This window comes from Gavialis gangeticus, unplaced genomic scaffold (assembly GCF_001723915.1).
Source record: "Gavialis gangeticus isolate Ggan-Ray unplaced genomic scaffold, GavGan_comp1, whole genome shotgun sequence".
NCBI classification, from domain to species: Eukaryota; Metazoa; Chordata; order Crocodylia; family Gavialidae; genus Gavialis; species Gavialis gangeticus.
This window is the reverse complement of record NW_017728998.1, coordinates 31,203,595-31,222,463: the sequence shown is the minus strand read 5'-3', so window position 1 is coordinate 31,222,463 and position 18,869 is coordinate 31,203,595. Positions and strand designations below refer to the sequence as shown.

Genomic DNA, 18,869 nt, shown 5'->3' with positions numbered 1-18,869 from the left:
TAGGCGGTAGTTGAAATCAGTTTTCAACAGGCTTTCTTCAAGTTTTCCATTAGCAGGCAGCATGGAATTAGGTGGTAGTTCTTTAAATTGGATTTATATACTTGGACTATTTTTATAGGTTTCTGTCTTATAAAACTGGAGAGTTGACATTGTGATTTATTAACTATCAACTCTACAGGACATAGCGGCTTTAAAAAGATTGAATGAGCTGTAATGTTTTTGATTCAAGTCTAGGATGAGAGATGTAAAAAGGTGTGCCAAGTAAATATGACAAAATTAAAGTGATAATTTGAATACATGCATTTAAATTATATGTTAAGTAAAGCAAAGCTAGCATAGCATTAAATGCAACTTATCTGGCTGGATAGCAGTATAAAGAACCAGAATTATGGTTATTTTTCCTCACAATACATTTTTATTAAAGGAAGAGATTGTAAAACATAAGATTCAATGAACTGTACTTTACTGAGTGAACATAGTCCAGATGATGACTTACAATACGATGAGTTTACTGAATGATATTTGTTATTACCAAGCCCTTAAATTCATTACTTCTGCACTAGTAGCAGATCCAATTTGTTAAAGTGGATATACTATGTAAATTTTCTAATGCAAATACTCACACACACACATGCAGGTGTGTGTGTGTGGGGGGGAGGTGTCTATATGATCGCATGCTCAGGTTCTTTGACTGTTATCCATTATAACAGTATAACAGTCAAAGAACCTGAAAATGAGTAGATCATTTTATTGTTAAGAGAGAGGCTACAATATACCACAATCAGAAGCATTGATTTTTTTAATATTTTTATTGGAATCCATGCTATGAGTGCCAGTGGAAAACTGCAGAGCATTTTATACCAGTTGATTTATGCTATCGGGTTCAGTACTGAAGATGTTTGAAAATGTGTATTTTCAATGGATGGTGGTAATAAAAGCCTGCAGATATTATATATCTGAAGTGCTTGTAATACAATTTATTCAACATGAAAATGGGGTATTTCTTGGCTTGTTTCATTTTGTGAGTATTGGTTGGCATTAATCTTTTTGGACCCCATCCCATACTACAAACAATTGATCTGTGTAATCACCAGTGTTTCCTTAATGAGTTGAAGTACAGACACATGCAAAAGAACCTGATAAAATCTCATTTAAAATTTTGGTCAAGAACAGATATCATTAGCCCTGTTTCAGCGACCAGCTTCTGTGGAATCAGTTCAGACCGTGTGCAACGTGGAACTTCCTTCTGCTAGAAGAGTCTGTGAATTCCATTTTTATTGCAGTTTTGTCTTTTGGGTTCAGTTTTAATAACATTCTTGCCTATTGACACATTTGAATAAAACAGATGTGTGGAAGGAGGCAAAATTGCCACATCAGCCTTATAGCATGTTTTGAAATGCTTTGTCATGCACAGTGTTCTGGAATTAGGGACACGCAGTATGTCCATACTGCTGTGACTGTAGCTGGTGCTACAACTAGCTAGCTCAGTTATTGCTACAAGCATGGCAATGGAAGAACAGAGCCCAGTTTAGTTTGCACACTTACCTACAAAGCTAATTAAATAATTGGATGCCTCCCCAGTGCTGGACTGCATGCTACCACAGCTCTGTTCCTCTCAGTACTTGAGTTAGCTAGTTTAAAGTCTGCACAAGCTGTGGTGTAGATTCATCTACTATGAAGTTATAGATCTTGATTCCCATCTTCGTGAACTAGTTTTACCCTGGGGTACCTCCAGTGCCACTAGAGGATTTCATCCTGCCGCATGTGAAAGAAAGTCAGGTCTGTAATGCACATATCTATTTTTAAACTTCCAGTTTATTCTCCAAATAAATTCCTTCCCCTTTGTTGTTAAATTCACACATTCATATTACTTAAACCTTAGAAAAAATTGAAATAAAAAGTTTCAAATAAAGAAGACTGAAACATCTAAATATTAGATACATGAAGTTAACCTCTCAAGTGGAACTGGCAGAACTCAAGGCTTAATATTTTCTAAGGGAATTGACTTTGTTTAGTCTGAGTTCAGTAAAACTACTCACTACTTAAAGCAAAAACTACCCTACTCACATGCTAGAATTTTCATGTAGTCAGGAGCCTTAAATCAGAGCATTTTTGATGTTGCAGAGATTGTTTTCTAGAAGAAACACTGAAAATTTAAATTCAGCACAAGACTTTTTTAATATGAAATAATTAATTTGCCAGTTTTTAATGTACTGAGGATCTAGTTTAAAAGATGGTCAAAAAGGCCAACCATACCTTGTCATGCATCCACAGATGCATCTCAAGCAGGTCCATGGAGGTGATCCTCCCCCTCTATGCGGCACTGGTCAGGCCACAGCTGAAGTAGTGCATCCAGTTCTGGGCGCCGCACTTCAAGAGGGATGTGGACAACATGGAGAGGGTCCAGAGGAGGGCCACTCGTATGATCAGGGGGCAGCAGGGCAGGCCTTATGAGGAGAGGCTACAGGACCTGAACCTCTTCAGCCTCCACAAGAGAAGGCTGAGGGGGGATCTAGTGGCCTGTTACAAACTAGTCAGAGGGGACCAGCAGGCACTGGGGGAGTCCCTGTTCCCCCGAGCACTGCCAGGAGTGACCAGGAATAACAGTCACAAGCTGGCAGAGGGAAGGTTTAGGTTAGACATCAGGAGGCGCTACTTCACGGTCAGGGCGGCTAGGATCTGGAACCAACTTCCAAGAGAAGTGGTGCTGGCTCCTACCCTGGGGGTCTTTAAGAGGAGGCTAGATGTACACCTTGCTGGGGTTGTTTGACCCCAGTAGTCTTTCCTGTCATGGCAGGGGGTCGGACTAAATGATCTGCTCAGGTCCCTTCCGACCCTAGAAACTATGAAACTATGAAATCCTAACAAGTTTGTGTGATGAAGACTTAGAGATTCTTACCACACACACACACACACACACACACACACACACACACACGAAGATGGTACGACAGTATCTTCGGAGGGTTTATTCATTGCTGCATTTCATGATAAAAAAACCCACATTAATATAATGAGAAGTGTCAGGGATAACTTGAAGTGAGAGCTATGATAATTAAATGTATCTTAATAAATGCAAGACAATTCCTTTAAAATCTGTCCTTAGACCATTAGAACTTACAATGGAGTATATTCTCCCTTTTGGCAGGAGGCCTAGGAGGGGATCTGGAGAATGATACGAAGGATAGCCGGGCCCTGGAGGAGAGGAACAGCGTGACAAGTCAGGAAGAGAGAAATGAGGAAGATGAAGACATGGAGGATGAGTCAATTTACACCTGCGATAACTGTCAGCAGGACTTCGATTCACTGGCAGACCTGACTGAACATAGGGCACACAACTGTCCTGGAGGTAATGTTAAACTAGCTTTACAATTCTGACAGGTGGTTAGCTGGGTAATTGGACATAGCAACAGCTTGAGGCCTCAAGTGAGATTAAAGAATTAATAATGTAATTTTACAGTTAATGTAATTTTATTGTGGTGCCTTGGGTAGCCTTTGTTCACTTTTTTAATAAAATTAAAATAAAAGCAACAGCTTTCCAATTGGAATCTCTCAGTAATTATGTTAGACAAAAATGCTGTGTTTTTTATTAGCACCAAAAGTTTCAGACAGGCTTTTTTCTCCAAATGAAGAATGTTTATTAATACAAAGTTAAATTTACAAAACTCCATGGAAGGAATGCTTCTGAAGCCCTTAAGTGGACATGGCAGTTTCTGAGATGAATTTATTAATGTGAGTTTTGTAATCCCATTTTAAACATTTGCCGTACTGCTGCTTAATAGGTTATTGCTGCATTTTTGGAAGTATAAGAACATGGCAATAGGTTTCATCATAAATTGGTCTTGATTTTACTTTATGAAAAGAAATAACAAGCTCAAAGCATTGGTGTGAGCAGTTCAACATATTTTGCTTTTACACGGCACTTTCTATGACAGTGAGATCAGCAGGTGTTCTGCAAAGCACGTTAACCTGATTTATGGGCCAGTGCACATATATTTGCAGGTTTAACCAAAGATGTAAATAAGATAAGCACAAATTATATTCATGTGAATTTAAACCAGAGAACCTAATCCTTACCTTTCCCAGAATAAAATAGCCATCACTTATTCCTACCATATCCATCCAAGACCTTTTTTTGCCAGTTCCAACTGTGAGCAAAATGGCTAGGTTATGAGCCAGGTCATAGAGGAAAGTTTCCTCTTTTGTGTGGATCTCTAGAACTTCAACCAGTCTCACCTCTTTTCATTTATTTGGTGAGTAATCTATATTTTCTTTCCCCTCTGGATTGGTGTAATTATTCTGAGCCATGAATAAATACAGGAAACTTATAAAACAGGTTGGGGAACCTACAGCTTTTGAGAAGCTTAGGTGTATCATCCTTCAAGGATTTCTCAGGGGATTCATGGTTTGGCTGTAGCTCCATCTGTTCTTTAACATGTGCCTATAGCTTCTTTCTCTCTGTGCTACTCTTATGGCTGTTTAGAGAAAGGAGTTCCCTTTTTCACTTCTTTCTATATACTGGAGGGAATGGAAAAGGAAATTCTATCCAGCTCATTCTTATCTTGCACTGGACAGAGATTGTAAAGTGCAGTGTGATTCAAGTGCTTCTTGCTCTGCAGCTTGTTCTGTATCATGCACCCATACCACAGTGTTCTGCTCATCCCATGCTCTATTCTTGCTCTGTTTATACCAAGCAAAATACGTGGTGAAAGTCTGAGGCTCCATAAAATCTTGAAGTGACCAACTTCAGTGTCACTCTTCACCACCTTATAACTATCATATTAACCACAGTGCATTTTTAAGGTGCACTAAGTATGGGTATGCAAATGACATTGTTTAGGGGTCAGCAATCTTTTAGTAGCAATAGGCCGAGTTTAGTGTAGCTTGCTCTGACGATGGGCTGCCATTCGTCTTGTTGGTGCCACGCTCCCAACATGGCAGCTCCTTGGACTTGGCGCCATACTCCTGATCTGGCAGCTGGTCTCCTTGCTGCTGAATAGCCACTATTGTCCTCTGCCACAGAGTTACTGCCAGTGTCTCAGCGTCACAGACTAGGTGACATTGCTTGTTTAGCTAGGTCCAGCTTGTGGTTTGTAGTTTGCTGATCCCTTGGCGTTGTTCATTCATATGTGACTTCATGGCATCCACTGAAAATGACTCCATGCTGTAGAATGCGACAGCTGAAAATGAAATCAGAATTGCAGAATCAGTATAAAATTAACGTGTGGAAATGTGACAACTCCCCCCCAAAAAAACCCAAAAAACAAGCAAGCAAATAGGACATTGATTATTGTCAATATTTTTAGGCCACAAGTGCCGTTTTGCTAGTGAGATATATAGTTGAAACTGAGAACTATATACTTTTGTGGGAACTGCTGAAACAAGATATATCAAGCTCTGACAGCTGGTTTTTTAATTGCAGCTAACACGATGCATATAACTGTATTGTCTTTGCTGGTACACAAAAAAAAGACATTTTGGTATAAAAAACAAAAACTCATGATTAACTTCAAGTGTGGAAATTCTCATTCCAGAATAAATGTAATCTTCCAGGTTAATTTAATCAAAGTGGACAGCAAATGCATTTAAGTTAAATGGGAAAAAGTACCCTTTTTCCAGATTAAGAATGTCCACACATGGACTTAATCAACACTTTGAATTTACATCCTACTTCAATGAGAAACAACTTGCAAATGCAGACACACTCTAAGCTGTTGTTTCACAAAAATAAAAATATTTCACATAAAGCGCAATCTAAACAAATCTCAAAATTCAGTAGAAAAGGATTATATGAGGAGAGTAAAAAAAATGTAAAGTAGCGTTAGGTAATACCATATTTGTCAAACTATTTTACTATAAAGTAAATTACATTTAGGTTAGATGCACTACATTCCTTTTATTTTCAGTGCCTGTCTGACACATGAGATTGTAATGTAGTGTCTGACCTCTTGGCAAGTTAGAATTTCATGTCTTAATCTGAAGCAGTGTTTTCAATAGTGCCTACATGGGTCTAGATCAATACAGGTAATATTTGTGCTGATAATATTACAAGGCTGGTAATAGAACATAACTAATGACTTCCTTTGGGATACTGAAGTTAGAAAGATCTTGCAACTCAGGAGTATTGCAGGATTGTAAGAGATCACTCCAAAGAATAGCATAAACCATCTATTTCATTGGAATCCCTTAGAAATTCATTACAGTACGCTAAAGTTATAATACACTTTGAAAGCAGCTTCTTTGACACAAAAAGAAGCAGCAAACAGCCATTTTCCCTCTCGCTTTTTCATGTACTTCAGACTTATTTCTTTGAAGACAAAAACATTGTGGAAATCTAGACATCTCTTGCAGCATACATGTGTAATTCTCTTTTTGATGTCAATAGCAAGTGGATGTTCTGTTTCTGACAGAACTTGGGGGCCTTTTGCACCTTTTACTCCTGACTGATGTCTGTGGTTGCAGGTTGTAGATTCACAATCTGTATGGGGATTCTGAAATTGGTGTAAGTAGAGATATTTGCTTTGATGGGACATTGGGTTCCCTGTCTGGGTCATCCCATCTGCCTTGTCTTCCCTCTGAAAAGTGGTCTTGGAAATTAAACCCTAAACCAGTTCAACAGCAACTCTATAAATTCCCCCCAAATAAATGGGAACACTGAGCATATATATTGGGTGTTGGTAGTTTTAAAAATTAATTTAATGTCTGTCCTTTTTCTACCTTCCTTTTTAAGGAAGACTAAACACTGTTACTCAAAACAGCCTTGTGGTTTCTTTTGTTAAACCAATTTTTTTTGCACACCGATTTTTATACCTTAGATTGTCGACAGCAGTAAAATTCAAACATGGACTTACAAATTATTGTGTCCCCTCTGGCCAGTACCAGATGCTGCATGCATCAAGCAACTATTCTGCAACATATCATTATCTTGTGGCTGATGCTGAGTTATTTCTTGTCTGATGAAAAGTAGTTAAGAAGCCCCGAGCTTTGCTATACAAGTGTATGTGCTTTTTTTTTATAAACATGCATGAGTCTTTTTTTTTCTTTTTTCAGCATTTTAGCACTTTTCTCAAATTAAAAATAAAACTGCACTTCTTTAGCAAATTATTTTTTCTCCATCTGCCAGATCACCACCCTCTCATGCACCCTATTGGGTCTACGTGCCCATTTGTTATCTTCCTTTTTCTTCAATTTCTCAACTGAATATGGAGTATTTTTTAGCAAGTTAGCACATCAATGAACTGGACAGGAATAGGTTATGTTGGGGTCCCTGAGCATTTCATGAGGTCCTCTTCTGTTGTTGATAACTTTACAGGTTGTCTGTTTCAAACAGCAGCAGAGCTATATATGGATATTGCCAGCTTGGAAGTGGCTGATTTTTCTAAACTACTGTACGGTAGGAACTAGTTTATAATTAAAGTCTTGCAGTTGCTCCTTTTAAATGCCCTGTAACTTGTACATTAGGCTTACATTTTAAATGAGGTATTGTAACTGTTTCATGCTAGTGTATAATTTTTCATTTTCTTGTATTCACCTGCTACAGAGAACTATAATTGTCTTGCAACTGTGTATGCAGGATGCTCACCCAACAACCCCTATATGGCAGCCTATAAAACCAGTGACTACATCTCATGAATGTAATTCTTATGTAGTACTTTGTATTTTACACTTACAAAAACAGACTTCTCAGATGCACCCCCCAAATTACAATGTTTTGCTGTACCTGATTGGCACTTTCTAGGTTATTTTTCTTTCTTTCTTTTTTCCTAAATATTACTGGATTACTGATCACTCTTCACAGAGGAAAGTAAAATGCTGTTGTGTAAAAGCAGTATAGAAAGTTAATTATACACCTAGTTTATACAGCTGTGGCTCTAATGACCTACTGGCCCTAATTACTGTGTTGCAGTTCAGTCTGAGTGCTCTTGCCTGTGCCAGAGCCCTTTTTCTTTCTCTTAACCTGGCTAGTGTTTCAATATAAAAAATAACAAATTTCCCCCACCTTTTTTTCTGGTGCCGGAATATAGTTTTCCTCCTTTCCACAGATCGTTGTAGAACGTGTTAAAATTGGCACCAGAAAAGCCCTGCTAACATTGAAAACAGTGTAGCAACATGGACTTCTTTTAGAGTTCTCACTTCTCAGCGTAAGGATCTGAAAGTGGGCACTGGGAGAGTTAAATGTTTATTATCATGTTGCTGGAAGGGCTATTAACACAGGGCACTGTCTTTTTTGGTCACAGGCAATAACACCTCCAGATGTAAGGATAATAAGGTGCTGGAGCAGCTTCTGGCTGTCCTTAACAACTAGGCATTTTGTGTTTGACCCTGTATTCAGTATATATGTTCCCTGGAATAAGAGAGCAAAATGCAGTCTGATTGCATACCACCATTGACAGAATAGAAGGAGCCTCATCTTGCGAGGTGCTGAGAAGCCAGTTAGTGCTGAGGGCTCTAAGCTCCTCACTGAAATTGCCAAAGCTATGCTAGTTGAAATGCCTGAGGACCAAGCAGAACAGATTGCTATTACACAGATAATAGTTAAGTATATGTGGGTAGTGCCCATTCAGTGTATGAATAAGTTCTTTTCAGGACTCCTATAACAAACATATCAATAAGCTATTATGCTAATAAGTTACTAGCCCCTCTAGCTTCCTATGTAACTCCACAATGAAATATTGCCTCCTGTTTAATATTTTTTCTACATTACTTAAAACATATTACAGTGTATGAATTTGCAGCTGAAACCAAGCAGAAATTCTATTACAAATTTAATGATAAATAAGTCACATGCTAACGTTTGAAGAATTGACTGTTTAGTAGAGCTTACTGCAAAATACATTTCCTGAGCTGCTGCTTAACTGGAGCCTGCTCAGAGCTGACACATTCCTTGTGCTGAGATGTACCTATTGTGGTTCTTTGCAACGCTGTGAGGTTCTTAGGGTATATGTATGTGTTCCTGTGTGACTCGTTCAGTCCAGCGGTTGTCTTAGCATAGTGTTTAATGCATGATGGTTGTAATACTGCACAAAGTGTTATACTTTCTGACAGTGTTGATTTCCAGCAATCCTGAGAATCCTTCTGCAGCTACAGGTAGGTGATGCACTGTTCAGTCTGCTCAACTCTGACTACGGGACATAGGCTCAAACTGAGGCCCATCAGACTGGAAGAGTTAATGAAGGCTGACTGTCAAATGATGTAGGAATTGTTTCTTCAGCAGTTTCTGTATCTTTATTTTTTGAGGCTGCTGCAGTGCTGCCAGTTGGCCCTTGAAGTGCCTCTCTTATCTGGTTTCTGTGGGAAGAGATCATTTAAATCTAAAATTAGGGCTGTGTACCATAAAGGGCCAAATTCAGGGTTCTCTCTTGTAGTCCCATAAGGGGTCATGTTCAGCAGGATTAATGCATCCTATAACAGAGGTACGGAGAGCCTGTGCAAGAGCACTCCATGCCCCAGTAGCTCACTATAATATTGCCAATCTGACCTTTGTGGTGCATCTCTTGGGGGCTATGGGAATGGGAAATTGGACATTTTGCTCTCAAATAAAAATGTTGCCAGTGTGCCTTGCCCCTCCCTCAGTGAATTGCCAGAGAGACATTTGTGACGGGTTTCCCAGGGGATCAGGGCAGGCAGAATGGGAAATTGGACATTGTGCTTACAGATAAGAGTGTTGTCAATGTGTCTGCAAACAGCCTCGTTGTACATAACCAAAAACCTCTGTAGAAGGAGCAATAATAGGCATGTCTGCTACTCCCCTCTGCCGCCACATAGCCAGCAGTACCTGCTGATGGCCTGGGTATGCACTGCCAACCTGCACATACTTTTCTTTATGATGATTATGTCTTCCCTCAGCCTATCTGTGTTGCAGCTCATTTTCACACAGGTAAAGCACTTTCATCCTTACCTTGATTTTATTAGCTCTTCAGTAAGGAATGATTATTGTTTTTTATAACCAGTTTGTTTATTTTATCTGCTTAGAAAATGCCTGCCCCTAGGAACTTAAGATATAACTAAAAACACGTCCACACCCAATCAACAAGATCTAAAGTAAGTGAAGGTGAGAACAGAATGCATCTATTAAACAGGGAGTCACACCTAGAGCACGTGTTCTGCTTACTGCAATGGTTGCCTCCTGATGGGTGTAGGACCTTTACAACGCTTAGTGGTTTGGTAGAAGGCTGTTTCTAAGACCACTTTCCTCCTCCTGACAAGCTGTTGCAGTTGTGACCAGCAGAAGCATTTGAAGTGGAGCTCCCTCAGTATAAAGGAGAGGGAACTATGGGCAGGGTGTTCTTTGTGAAGGCCTGCTGATTCTGGAATGCACTTCCCTACCCAGATTTGTTGGAGCCCTGATCTATTTACCCTCTGAATATAGTGCAAGGCCCATGTTCCCTCCAGGGCACCTGGGGCAGTGCTATAGTATACTGTTAGGAAATGGCTTTTGTGACAGCTTTTTTGTTCCTATGGGAGATTTTTAAACGTAACATTAATGGCTGGGAAGTTCCTATTTTTATTTACAAAGTATTCTGTTATGGGAGGGGAAGGTGCTGTAAACTGAATTTGAGGGCAGTTAGTTTTTTGCCATTTCAATATCTAATAAATAATCAATATTTATAAACAAGAGAGGGGGTTACCATATTTTCTCACATATCATGTGCTCCAGAGGATAATATGAATCTTGTTTTTGAAAAGCAGGATGAAGGAAAAAAAAAAGGTTTTTCCAGAATTATGGCTGCATAGAGCAGGAACAGGGTCTAATCTTCAGGGAATTCATCCTCCTTTTCCTGCTCAACTAAAGCTGAAACCTCAGCTGTTGCTGAAGACTGCTCTCCTTAGGTGGATAGAGCTAAGGAGTCTCCCAGACTGTGAAATATGAGAAGAGAGATCTGGAGCAGCTAGCATCTGGCAAAATTGCTCTAAGAAAGATGAGCTTGATTAGTGGAACATTCAGGACTATTAAAAAGAAGAGATGATCATTAATACCTCTAGGGTGAAGAACAGTGAGCCATTACGTCAAGTGACTCCCTCAGCTGCCTGAATAGTAATGTAACAGTTGCTGTACTGTGGAGCAGGAATCAAAGCAGGGTGCTTCCATCCCAGGCAGAAAATCAGCTTCCCCACTTAATAAACACACTCCAAATTTTGAGGGGCTGATTTTGGGGAAAACACTCTTCAGTAAACAAGGGTTGCATCTGTATTGGCTTATGTTTTTAAATGGTCTTAAAGGTATAGGTAAACCCTTGAAAGAGAAACTAATGTTGTCCAATCCACATTGACACAAGCATGGATTCCTGTAGCAAGAGTTGCATTCAAAAGTAAAGGCTGTGTCTTTCTTGTTGACTGGTGATCAGAGTGTAACTGGCCAGTACTGCACTCTGGGCATGAGCAGCAACTGGAGGTTCACTGTGGAACATGTCGTTTCCTTTTTTTGCGATTTTAACACTGTCTTTTCATAGGAAAAAAATGAGGTGACATCTCCCCTAGAAGCAGTGAATCACTGGCCACAGCTCCTGAACAGAACGCTACTGCCACAGCTTTGCCTTTCTCACTGTTGGAGCTGGAGCTACTTCAGGGAAGATGCAGGGGATGAGAGATAGGGATGAGAATGGGGAGGGTGAGGAACCTTCTTGCTCTAATCTGGTGCCAACCCCCCAGGCTTAAGCAGTGCCTGGGACTTGTGCCTTGTGTGCCCACGCATCCTTACACTACTGTCGTTGTTAAGAGAAATCAGTTTTGGCTATACATGCTGCCTGGTGATCTAGCACAGGTGTGGTAAACATGCAGCCCACTTGCTGCAACACCATTTGGTTTCTGGTACTTCTCCTGGGTCTAAGCAGATCCATCAAGGGCATGGTACATGCCAGACCAGCCTCACAGGCAGGGCCCATGACATGCGCTGCACCCCAGCCACTCTGAGACTACACCACAGAGCGTACTACTGTTCCGGCTAGAATAGGTGCTGCATGTAGAGCAATCTGGATGTGGGAGTGTCGACTAGATCCCAGACTGGCTCGAGTGGGCACCATGCTATACATGATGCCTGTTCTGTTTGGACTGTAGCTCACGCAGCATCGGCCCTGGAATGTACACCCTACATGGTGCCTGCCCCAGCAGCTCTGGGGCTGTGCCACATGTGATGCCTGCTCCAGTCAGTCTGTGTGCAATGTGGGTCCCAGACTGGCTGGAGCGGGTGCCGTGTGCAGCATGGTTCCCAGCATGGGTACTGTGTGTGGTGCAGTCCAGCTGGGGCAGGCTCTGTGTGCAGTGTGGTGCCGGCTTTAGCCAGTCTGGGATCCATGCTACATGCCCCTGGCCAAACAATGCTGCACTTGCACTTGTTCCAGCTGCTCTAAGACCCATGCTGCACACAGCACAGGTCCCAGACTGGCTGGAACAGCAGCTGGATCTATTATGCTGGGAAAGGGAGGATGGGAAGGGGAGGGGGTATATGGGTCAGGTCTGGCCACGTGTCACTATTATGGCTCACAGGTCCAGATGAATTTGTCTGACCTAGGAGGACTACCATGATTTGAGGCAGTCTTCAGATGGCAGGTGCATCCTTCTGACCAAGAGTTTGCCATTTTTTGTTTTCTGATTCGTTTCCCCATCCTCCTAATGATCCTTCAGCCTAGTCTGGATCAAATATCAGATCAGATCAAACACCAGTCTTCATCTACCTTTCAATCTCAAACAGAATGGGATGATAAAGTTAAGGTAGCTTTGTCCTCAGCACTGTGGAGGCGTTTTATGCCATCCCTTCTGATGGTGTCATACACTGTTGTAATAAGATGAATGACTAGACTGGACCCTATCTGAGTGAGCTTTGAGCAGCTGCCTGCTTTACCTTTGCAGCTTCTCCGAAACAAAGAATTGGAGTCACTCAAGCAAATCTATCTATCTTGCTGGGCACTGCAGATATGTCAGCAATAACTCATGGTTATTGGCACTGAAGGTAACTGAGAACACTAAAAAAACCCCCTAAGGCATGGTCACTTCATCTTTATCTATCACCAGGAGAAAATCACCAGCCCATATACTAAGTTCATTTTCTGTGCTGTACTGGTTCTGAAGCCAGATTTTCTGAGTTCATGTAGATCTGGATATCTGCAAGTTGCTTAACCAATATCTTTCTTTTATGTTTTCTTTATGTCCCTCCTCCTTCCTCCCTCCCCCCCAAAAGGACTTGAGACAGGCTGGAGAACTATGGGTATTGGTAAATGCTAAACTGATGTTGTGTAGAACAGTGGTTCTCAACTTTTTTTGTACTGGGACCCATTTGCCAAGATTGATGACTTGTCCCAGCCCACAGCACGCTGGCCCTACCAGTGCCTGACCCATAGTCCCCTGTGCCCCCGGCCCTGCTGGTGCTCCTCACCCCCAAGCTACAGCCCTGTGGCCTTGTCGGTGCCCCTAAACCCCAAGCTTCAGCCCCCTGGCCTTGTTGGCACTCCTCACCCCCAAGCCATGGCCTGTTTCCTCAACACCCCCCAGGCCATGCTGGTGCACCTCACTCCTGATCCGCAGTCCCTGTCTCCCCCATCCCTGCTGGATGGGCCCCCCAACTGCCCCCGTCCCACTTGGGCCGGAGCACAAGCAGCGAATGTGGGCCCCTGCATGTATGGGCATAGCCCTATCCCACTGGCCCAGGTACACAGCTCTCTGCTGCAAAGGACAGCCCCCACCTCCTTCTCTTACTGGAGGGCCAGGTGCCTTTTTCTCCCCAGTCCCTATGCCCTGCTGCAGTGCTGTGCCTGGCCACCAGCACCAGGCCCCCCTCCCTCCCCCCACCAGCCCTCTGGACAGTCCCTTGGACTTCCATCCCCCACTCCCCATACACTTACCTGCATCCAGTTGCCAGGGCTGCTTGCACGACCTGACCTTTCTGTATGCTGGCCATGCACATCTGCGTGTGCAGATGCACGTATGCCCACTGCCTCTAGTTGTCCCAAGCAGCCACTTGGAGGCTGGAATGCTGCCAGCCTGCAAGGGGAAACGTGCACTTTTGCAGGTTTTTCTGAGACTTCTTTGCAACCCTTTCAAATATTCTTGTGACTCAGTTTTGGGTTGTGACCCACCAGTTGAGAAATGCTGGTCTAGAAGACAATGAGGTGGTAGAACAGATTCTATGGATAATTAACACCAGACTAACATTATTATGTCTGTCTTGTCATGAGAAGAGTAACAGGTCTATGGACAGCTTCCCAGCAGTAGGAGATGGATTATTCTCTGTGAGAGCTCTGAGGGATAGAAAGATGTTTTTTTTGTCTTCACAGTAGGGAAAACAACTAAAAGCACATCTACACCATCAAAGGACCCTGCTAAGGAGTGCTGGAGTGAAGCCGACCACACCTGTTCTGCATCGGCTACACCCCTATGTATAGGTAATGTAAAGACAACAGTGATGCTCGGCATCTACTAATAAGCCCGCTGTGAACTTATTGGTGCACTTCCAGGCAGCTGCATTACATCTCTTTGGGTATTCAAATGTGTGCAGAGCAGGTAGGCCATGCTTCACTGTGGTGCTCCTTGGCATGGTCCCTTGACAGTGTAGGCTTGTCCTCAGAATTCATTGTTAGCTGAAACAAATAAAACCAACTAGCAGTGCATTTCAGGCAGGATTTGCAGAGCAGCATTTTGTCATAAACATGTTATGAGAGCATTTTTTAAAGATTGCTTTCCTTAAGTGTAAAAAGAAAATGGTAAACAATTTGCAAACTTGGAAATTTTAATAAATCCAGAGAAAGAGATATCCAAACATTTTGAACAATTTCCACCCTTTATTTTTTTGACCAGCTGTAACAAAAACCATACAAGTTCTATAGTACACATTTGAATGCTTTTGTTGTGGCCTCATTAAACTTGGCTTGTCTGCAGACACAGCTGGCATGTTGTTAACTGTGCTCCAGGCTTGGGAAAGCCAGAATGCAGCTTCCCCCCAGTGCCGGCTGGCTTTAGGGAAACTAGCCAGCATGGCTTGGTCTTCTTCAGATGGCCAGCTTTGGGGAAGCTAGCTGAGGCATTCTCTTTAATGTCTTATGGGTTTAAGAAACCCAGAACTCAGCCAGCCCCTATGTGCTGGCCTTAAGGGAAAGCTGGCTGGTATACTGGCAGCCCACTGGCAGCCAGCACTTTACTGCCCCCCTGCCTTGAGAAACTGCCCATTCTCTCTCATCTTTTTATTTGGGAGTCTAAGTTTTTAGAACCGATTGGGCTTGGAATGTGGCAGTACAGCTGGAAGAGACTGAGCAAGACTTGGATCAAAGCAGTTTAATTTTTATGGGTGCCTCATTACACATATTACCTCACTTTTCTTGAGTCTTTCCTTTTTTTAAGTTCTTTCCCAGTTTTATATTCTTATTGCATTTTTAGTCAAATTTTCTTAATTCCTTGTCTTATTCATGTGCCCCTTTCACCTATCTTCCACTGAAATACCTTTTTCTTTTACAATCAGGATATATATTTTTTACTTTTAAAAAAATCTTGTGAGAAACTAATATTTGTGAGAGGATCTGGATTGATTTAAATCAAAATGACTTAAATAACTGAATTTAATCATGATTTAAACCAGTGAACAGGAACTCTTGACTTAAATAATTCATTTTAATTTTGTTTTGCATTTGTACTTTTTACTTACCTTCCTAATTTTTTAATTCATAAAGGTTGTCATTGGCTGATATATTTTGCTGTTTCTTTCAGATAACCAGGAGAATACATTCTTTCTGCATATATGCATTTGCTAATGCAATTATGTAGTTTAACATTTTATTCAGAATCTTAATTTTTACATTATTTATGATGTTAGAAAATGATGAATGGCATATTTATTATTTATTAGCTGATAATTATTTTTTTCTCATGATTTGTGTCAAGCTGCATTTAGATGGGGAAATTGGAATTCAATTAAAAATTGACAAGAACAGCATTTGAAACTAATGAAATTGTTTTTATTTGTTAAACTACCTTAAATATATTGGATTCACATAAGGAAGAAATTAAAGAGTGAAAGGATTATATCTGCTAGCTCTGAAATCTTCAAAACTGTGAGTTTATTTCCACAGAGGTAGATAGGCATCTTTAGGACAGTGGTTCAAACTTTTTAGACTCAAGACACCCTAGTTTGACTCAAGACACCCCTCTGCAACTTTTACAAGTTGTTTGCCTAAACCCTTTACCTTGGAGACTGTCTGCGGAAGGGAGTTTAGACTCCCTTTAGTCTTTGGCTTCTGCCAAAGTTGCTAACAGTTAGGGACTGTTATACAGTGTTTTTAATATGAATGTGACATCTGAGGAATGATTGGAAACCAATAAATTCACCCATTTTAGAGTAACAACTTTCACTTATAGATTTCATAGACATTAGGGCTGGAAGGGACCTCAGAAGATTATCAAGTCCAGCCCCCCGCCCAAAGGGCAGGAAGTCAACTGGGGTCATAGGAACCCAGCAAGATAAGCATCCAATTTTTTCTTGAAGGCATTCAATGTGCGTGCTTGAATCACCTCCGATGGCAGGCTGTTCCTGACCTTGGGGGCTCGGACAGTAAAGAAATTCTTCCTTATGTCCAGCCTGAAATAGTCTTGCAGTAGTTTATAACTGTTCGACCTCGTCATCCCTTGGGGTGCTCTGGTGAACAAACGTTCCCCCAGATACTGGTGGTCACCCCGATAAACTTATAGGTGGCCATCAGATCACCCCTGAGCCTGTGCTTTTCCAAGCTAAAGAGCCCCATAGCTCTCAGCCTGTCATCATAAGGTCTGTTTTCCTGACCTCTGATCATGCGCGTGGCTCTTCTCTGGACTCTCTCAAGCTTCTCCACATTCTTTTTGAATTGTGGGGCCCAAAACTGGACGCAGTACTCCAGCTGTGGCCTCACCAAGGCCGAGTACAAGGGGAGAATGACGTCCCAGGATTTGCTTGAGAAGCATCTATGGATGCAAGCCAGCATTTTGGTTGCTTTACTAGCCGCAGCATTGCATTGCAGGCTCATGTTCATCTTGGGGTCAATGATGACCCCCAAGTCTCTCTTCCGTAGTGCTAGCCAGTGTAGCACTGCCGAGCCTATAAGGATGTTGCAGGTTTTTCCTCTCAAGGTGGAGAACCTTGCATTTTTCAGTGTTAAACACCATCAGGTTCTCGTCTGCCCATTTGCTGAGCCTGTCCACGTTAGCCTGGAGCTCCCTCCTGTCTTCAAGTGTGGATGCTTTGCCCCAAAGTTTGCTGTCATTGGCGAACTTGGCCAGTCCGCTTCTGACTCCAATGTCCACATCATTAGTGAAGATATTGAACAATACAGGTCCAAGGACAGAGCCTTGGGGGACCCCACTGGTCACAGGACACCATGATGAGTGACTTGCATCGATTACTACCCTCTGGGTCCGACCACAGAGCCAATTTCCCAGCCAGTGGATCATGGTGGACCCAAGGCCACAACTGGCCAGTTTCACCAAGAGGTGATCATGGGATACCAGTTCAAAGGCTTTTTTGAAGTCAAGATATATGACATCAATCTCTTCTCCCTTGTCTAGGTAATAGGTCACCTGGACGTAAAAAGAAATGAGATTGGTCAAGCAAGACCTACCCACAACAAACCTGTGCTGGCTATCCCTCAGGATGTTGGTGTTGGCCAGTCCATTAAGGATGGCCTCTTTAATAAACTTTCTAAGACCTTCCCTGGGATACAGGTCAGGCTGATGGGCCTATAGTTTGTCAGATCCACTTAGTCTGGACAGGAATCAATTAATAATCATATAGTAAAAGCATCTAGATTTCTTTTCCAGTTTCTGTTGAATCATCTGTTTTTGTTATTCAGGGCCCATCTCAGCTGTCCAAAGTGATATCATGTTGTATTTTATCATATACCTCTTCCTAGCATCTGATAGTATCTAGAAGCCTCTTCCCCCTGTTCTTTTCAAGCACTGTGGCTAAGGAACTTTTCTGGTGGAAGCAACAATATGCTTATGAATAAAAAAGATGGGAAAAAAGACAATTGCAAAAGACAGGACAAAGTTACAGAGATTGCTTATTCATTATTATGATCTTGCTCTTCCCCTAGTTAATGGGAAAAGTAGGCTGGACTTTTCAAGATGCTTTCTAAATATTAGATATTCTATATGGCTGTTATCATAGTATCTGAGCATTTCACAATCTTAATGCACTTAGTCTGACAAGACCCTTGTGAGCAAAGAAAGTACAATTTATATGCATTTTACAGGATGGGGGAATTGAGGTACAAGACTTTGATTTGCTTAAGGTCATGTCATATGTGTGATAGATCTTCCTTACATCTTGCTTGTCCTAGACAAGTAACCTAATGACTGGACCATCCGTTCTCTTGGAAGGACACCAGTTTAGAATGGGATTTGGTTGCCTAACTTCCTCAGACCTTTGAAAATCTTTGCAATAATTGTCAAAGAAACCTTGGTCCCTGATTGTGTTGTTACCCAGGTACCATTTCCCTTGCAAGTGAGGGCTTGAGGAAGAGATGAGGAGGCTCATCGCCTTTTCTCTTATCCAGGGAATCTGTTCCAGAAACAATAGAATGAAGATTTCTTGCATTATTCCCAAACAGTTTCTATACAGTGAACTCACTTTGCTTATGCAGCCCTTTGTGGTTAACAATATTTACTAATGTAAATGAGACTTGTAGTAAAGTTTCATAGTTTCATAGATTTAGGGTCGGAAGGGACCTAGTAGATCTTCTAGCCCGACCCCCCGCCAGGGTGGGAGAACAACAAAACCCCAAAACAAGAAACGGGACTCAAATGAGTCCAGCCAGGTAGGCATCCAGCCTCTTCTTAAAGACCCCCAGGGTAGGGGCCAGCACCACTTCCCTTGGAAGTTGGTTCCAGCTCCTAGCCGCCCTAACTGTGAAGTAGTT

General features: G+C 41.8%; 1 protein-coding gene across 6 annotated transcripts in view; it reads left to right on the top strand.

Annotated features, from left to right (window-relative positions):
* ZNF423 (zinc finger protein 423) overlaps positions 1-18,869 on the top strand; it is a 382,482-nt gene that overhangs the window by 139,688 nt on the left and 223,925 nt on the right. For 4 of the 6 annotated variants that reach the window (XM_019505680.1, XM_019505676.1, XM_019505681.1 and 1 more), the window contains 2 exons: positions 3,149-3,349; positions 7,313-7,393. In XM_019505680.1, coding sequence (XP_019361225.1) covers positions 3,149-3,349; positions 7,313-7,393 — 282 coding nt within the window. Of the gene's footprint in view, positions 1-3,148; positions 3,350-7,312; positions 7,394-18,869 lie in introns of those variants that run through there. The other 2 variants (XM_019505679.1, XM_019505677.1) reach the window with 1 other exon arrangement.